Below are 5,000 nucleotides of genomic sequence, written 5' to 3'. Positions count from 1 at the left end.
TAAAGAAATGGGAATAATGAATGACAATAACTGTAATTTTTGTAACAATGAAAAAGACAGTATTGATGATATCTTTTGGAAATGCCAAGTTACGCAGTGTTTTTGGAAACGTGTTCAGACTATGTTTAATGAAACTTGTGAATTAACATCAAATCTGAGATTAGCTGAAAACCTGGTTTTGTTTAGATGTGGTGGGAACATCAAAACTGATGTGGTATTTGATTTTATTATTCTGGTAGCTAAATCCTACATTTATAAGTGTAAACGGGATAACAGTCAGCCTGACTTGAATATATTTAGAATACTACTTACCTATAGATACAAAATAGAAAAGCACATAGCAAGTATATGTAGCCGTGTACCAAGTGGTTATTGAAGGGTATGGACGGTACAAAAGAACTAAACTAATTGATTGATTGAATGAAAGGATAGACAAGATCCCACGCACAGGCCAGAAACATATAGAGGCCAGTCACAAATGGGTTTTCTATTGTTTTATTTACAATAGTTATGAGAACATAAAAAGAGAAAACTAAGAAGAGAACAGAAGAGAAGAACTAAAAGAAGAAGACAGTGCCGCGATGCGACACTGGGCCAGCCGTGAGTAGGTTGTCTGGTAAAGAGGACAAAATGATGTAAGCGGAGTGACGTCACACATTCTGGGTGCGGGTAAGGAGGGAAAAACGTCGTCTGATGTACTCTACACCTGTGTGAGCAGTTTTGGAGCAAGCATAGTGCGCTTGATCACATATAAATTTTAGACTAAATGAATTCTCTGCCAACTGGTATTATTACAAAAAAACTGCTCACTGAAAACTCCTGACTCCATTTCCTTTTTCTTTTTGGATACTTTTTATTTAGCAAAAAGAAGCAGTGCCCAACAAATGATATGTATTTGCACTATTGTTTCATGATAACTTGACATTTTTAATTAATTAGTTAAAAGAAGAATTATGTCTACTATTATTAGAAAACACTCACCACATGTTAACTTGGAAGCAATGGGGCAGTTGTAGCTCTATGATGTCTCCTGTGAACTATGTTATTTGACTGTCAAATGTGTGCAGCTAGTTGGGAATCAGGGTGTCACATTATAAGTGGATTATTTATTTATTTATTTATCAATATTCTTTTTTCTTTTCTTTTTCTTGTGTGTGTGTGTGTGTGTGTGTGTGTGTGTGTGAAAATACCCTTGCTAATTATCACCATGCTTGTGTAATATGCAACTTGTCACAGGAAAATTGTCATGGTGATGATGTTGAAGAGAAAATATAACCTTCATTGCAAGGGGTTAAAAAAAAGGCCAACCATTTAGTCAGAAGAAGGTTTTAAATAAGGAAAAATATTTGGTGATAGTGGGAACAGGCTTTCACTTCTTTCCACATCGTTAATTGCCAGTGTGTGTGTGTGTGTGTGTGTGTGTGTGTGTGTGTGTGTGAGAGACAGAGAGAGACAGAGACACAAAGAGAGGCAGACAGACACACAGAGAGTGAGACAGAGACAGAGACAAAGACATTGCCATAAACTCACACATAGATAGACACAAGCACACACACACACACACACACACACCACACACACACACTACACACCCACAACACACACACGCTAAACACACACACACACACACACACACAACACACACACGCTACACACACACAACACACACACACACACACACACACAGACACACACACTACACACCCACAATACACACACACAGACACACACACACACACACACACACACACACACACACACACACAACACACTCACCTGTCAGACTGTGTCAGGACGTCCACCATACCGCGGCACAAAGCATCCTCCATCACACACACACACACACACACACACACACGCACACTCACACACACACACACACATACAACACACACACACAACACACTCACTGCACACTACACACTCACAACAGACACACCACACACTCACCTGTTAGTCTGTGTCAGGACGTCCACCATACCGCGGCACACAGCATCGTCCATTTCGACCTTTTCGTGGGTTGTCCCTTCTTCATCCTGCTCTGTTTTCTTCCGGCGCTTGAAGCGAGAACTCTTCTTCCTCTTCTTTGTGTCGCCGTCCACTGGCACTGCCTCTATCGACTGGCCCATCCAACAGAATTCAAAGCGACATTGAAGACCACGTAGGTATGGTTCAGTTGAAGAATGGTATAGTGTCTGTAGAGAGTAGTACTAGTAGCAGTCTTCCATTGCAGAATTTTATAGTGTTTGTAGATGGTAGTACCAGTAGTAGCAGTCTTCCATTGCAGAATGGTATAGTGTATGTAGAGAGAAGTACTAGTAGTGACAGCCTTCCATTGAAGAATGGTACATAGTCTGTAGAAAGTGGTACTGGTAGCAGTCTTCCATTGAAGAATGGTTTAGAGTCTGTAGAGAGTAGTACTAGTAGCAGTCTCCCATTGAAGAATGATATAGTGCCAAAAGAGAGCAGTATTAGCAGTAGTCTTCCACTGAAGAATGTTATAGAGTCTGTAGAGAGTAGTACTAGTAGCAGTCTCCCACTGAAGAATGATATATTGCCAAAAGAGAGTAGTATTAGCAGTAGTCTTCCACTGAAGAATGTTATAGAGTCTGTAGAGAGTAGTACTAGTAGCAGTCTCCCACTGCAGAATGGTATAATCTGTAGAGAGTCATACTACTAGTTGCAGACTTCCATTGAAGAATGATATAGTGTATATAGAGAGAATGGTATAGTGTCTGCAGAGAGTAGTACTAGTAGCAGTCTTCCACTAAAAGATGGTACAGTGTCTACAGAGAATAGTAGTTTAGTAGTAGTAGCAGTCTTCCATTGAAGAATGGTACAGAGTCTATGGAAAGCAGTACTGGTAGCAGTCTTCCACTGAAGAATGGTATAGTGTCTGTAGAGATTAGTACCGGTAGCAGTCTTCCATTGAAGAATGGCATAGTGTCTGTAGAAAGTAGCACCAGTAGCAGTCTTCCATTGCAGAATGGTATAGTGTCTGTAGAGAGTAGTACTACTAGCAGTCTTCCACTGCAGAGTGGTATAGTGTCTGTAGAGAGTAGTACTAGTAGCAGTCTTCCATTGCAGAATGGTATAGTGTCTGCAGAGAGTAGTACTAGTAGCAGCCTTCCACTAAAAGATGGTACAGTGTCTACAGAGAATAGTAGTTTGGTAATAGTAGCAGTCTTCCATTGAAGAATGGTACAGAGTCTATGGAAAGCAGTACTGGTAGCAGTCTTCCACTGAAGAATGGTATAGTGTCTGTAGAGAGTAGTACTAGTAGCAGTCTTCCACTGAAGAATGGTATAGTGTCTGTAGAGAGTAGTACTAGTAGTAGTCTTCCACTGAAGAATAGTATAGTGTCTGTAGAGAGTAGTACTACTAGCAGTCTTCCACTGCAGAGTGGTATAGTGTCTGTAGAGAGTAGTACTAGCAGTAGCAGTCTTCCACTGCAGAGGGGTATAGTGTCTGTAGAGAGTAGTACTAGCAGTAGCAGTCTTCCACTGCAGAGGGGTGTAGTGTCTGTAGAGAGTAGTACTAGTAGTAGCAGTCTTCCACTGAAGAATGGTATAGTGTCTGTAGAGAGTAGTACTAGTAGCAGTCTTCCATTGCTGAATGGTATAGTGTCTGTAGAGAGTAGTACTAGTAGCAGTCTTCCACTGAAGAATGGTATAGTGTTTGTAGAGAGTAGTACTAGTAGCAGCAGTCTTCCATTGAAGAATGGTATAGTGTTTGTAGATGGTAGTACTAGTAGTAGCAGTCTTCCATTGCTGAATGGTATAGTGTCTGTAGAGAGTAGTACTAGTAGCAGTCTTCCATTGAAGAATGGTATAGTGTTTGTAGAGAGTAGTACTAGCAGCAGTCTTCCATTGAATAATGGTATAGTGTTTGTAGATGGTAGTACTAGTAGTAGCAGTCTTCCATTGCTGAATGGTATAGTGTCTGTAGAGAGTAGTACTAGTAGTAGCAGTCTTCCAGTCCTGACCAGTCTTTTGGGTTTACGCACAGTTCGGGCATTTGCCTTAGTTTTTGTTTTAAATACATGCAGATGTGGTGCCTTGTGTATGGATCAGACCGCATGCTTTGATCTTAGAACTTAAACTGAGCAGTCTTTGTTCTTTTAAGATGAGATAATGTAAGATAAGGTAAGATTGTGTGGTGTTGTGTGGTGGTGTGTTGTGTTGTGTTGTATTGTATTGTGTTGTGTTGTGTTGTGTTGTGTTGTATTGTATTCTATTGTATTGTATTGTGTGGTGGCATGTTGTATTGTATTGTATTGTGTGGTGGCATGTTGTATTGTATCGTATTGTATTGTATTGTATTACTCTTTTTGTCACAACAGATTTCTCTGTGTTGATAATTTAGGCTGCTCTACAAAAAGAAAAAAACAACAACAAAAAAAAAACCCACAAAACAACACACACACACACACACACACACACACACACAGAAAATCTTGAAAAAAGAAACTCATCATTTAAAAACAACAAAAAAAACAACAAAAAACAAAAAATAAAAAATAAAAAACAAACAAACAAACAAAAACAAACAAACAACAACAACAACAACAACAAAATCAGAACTGCATAGCTACTCTCTCTCTCTCTCTCTCTCTCTCTCTATATATATATATATATATATATATATATATATATATATATATATATGTGTGTGTGTGTGTGTGTGTGTGTGTGTGTGTGTGTGCGTGCATTCACACATGAGAGACAACAATCGGAGGCAAACAAGTAAATCAATACAACACAATACAATACGGTACAGTACAGCAACACATTGCAGAACTTCCTTTTGGATCACCAACCTTGAACCGTTTTCCCTTAGCAGATTCCACTGGGGTGGCAGGGACTGTACCATCCAGCAGCATTGCTTCTTCATCTTGTCTCTATGGGCACACACACACACACACAAAAGGTGAAATTATCTTCTTCTTGATGGGCACAATAGCCGGCTCCACCGTGGTTAAAGAGTTGGACTTTCAATTT

The 5,000-nt window shown here is 39.7% G+C and overlaps 1 protein-coding gene across 1 annotated transcript in view; it reads right to left on the bottom strand.

The window, feature by feature from the left end:
• The window catches only part of LOC143275994 (uncharacterized), a 50,317-nt gene that overhangs the window by 43,698 nt on the left and 1,619 nt on the right, over positions 1-5,000 (bottom strand). Inside the window, exons 2-3 of the mRNA XM_076580363.1 lie at positions 4,820-4,900; positions 1,951-2,120 (exon numbers count right to left, since the gene is read on the bottom strand). Coding sequence (XP_076436478.1) covers positions 1,951-2,120; positions 4,820-4,900 — 251 coding nt within the window. The remainder of the gene's footprint in view (positions 1-1,950; positions 2,121-4,819; positions 4,901-5,000) is intronic.

The sequence above is a fragment of the Babylonia areolata genome, chromosome 2 (assembly GCF_041734735.1).
Source record: "Babylonia areolata isolate BAREFJ2019XMU chromosome 2, ASM4173473v1, whole genome shotgun sequence".
NCBI classification, from domain to species: Eukaryota; Metazoa; Mollusca; class Gastropoda; order Neogastropoda; family Buccinidae; genus Babylonia; species Babylonia areolata.
The sequence above is the reverse complement of the archived record's forward strand: the minus strand, read 5'-3'. Positions and strand labels throughout refer to the sequence as shown.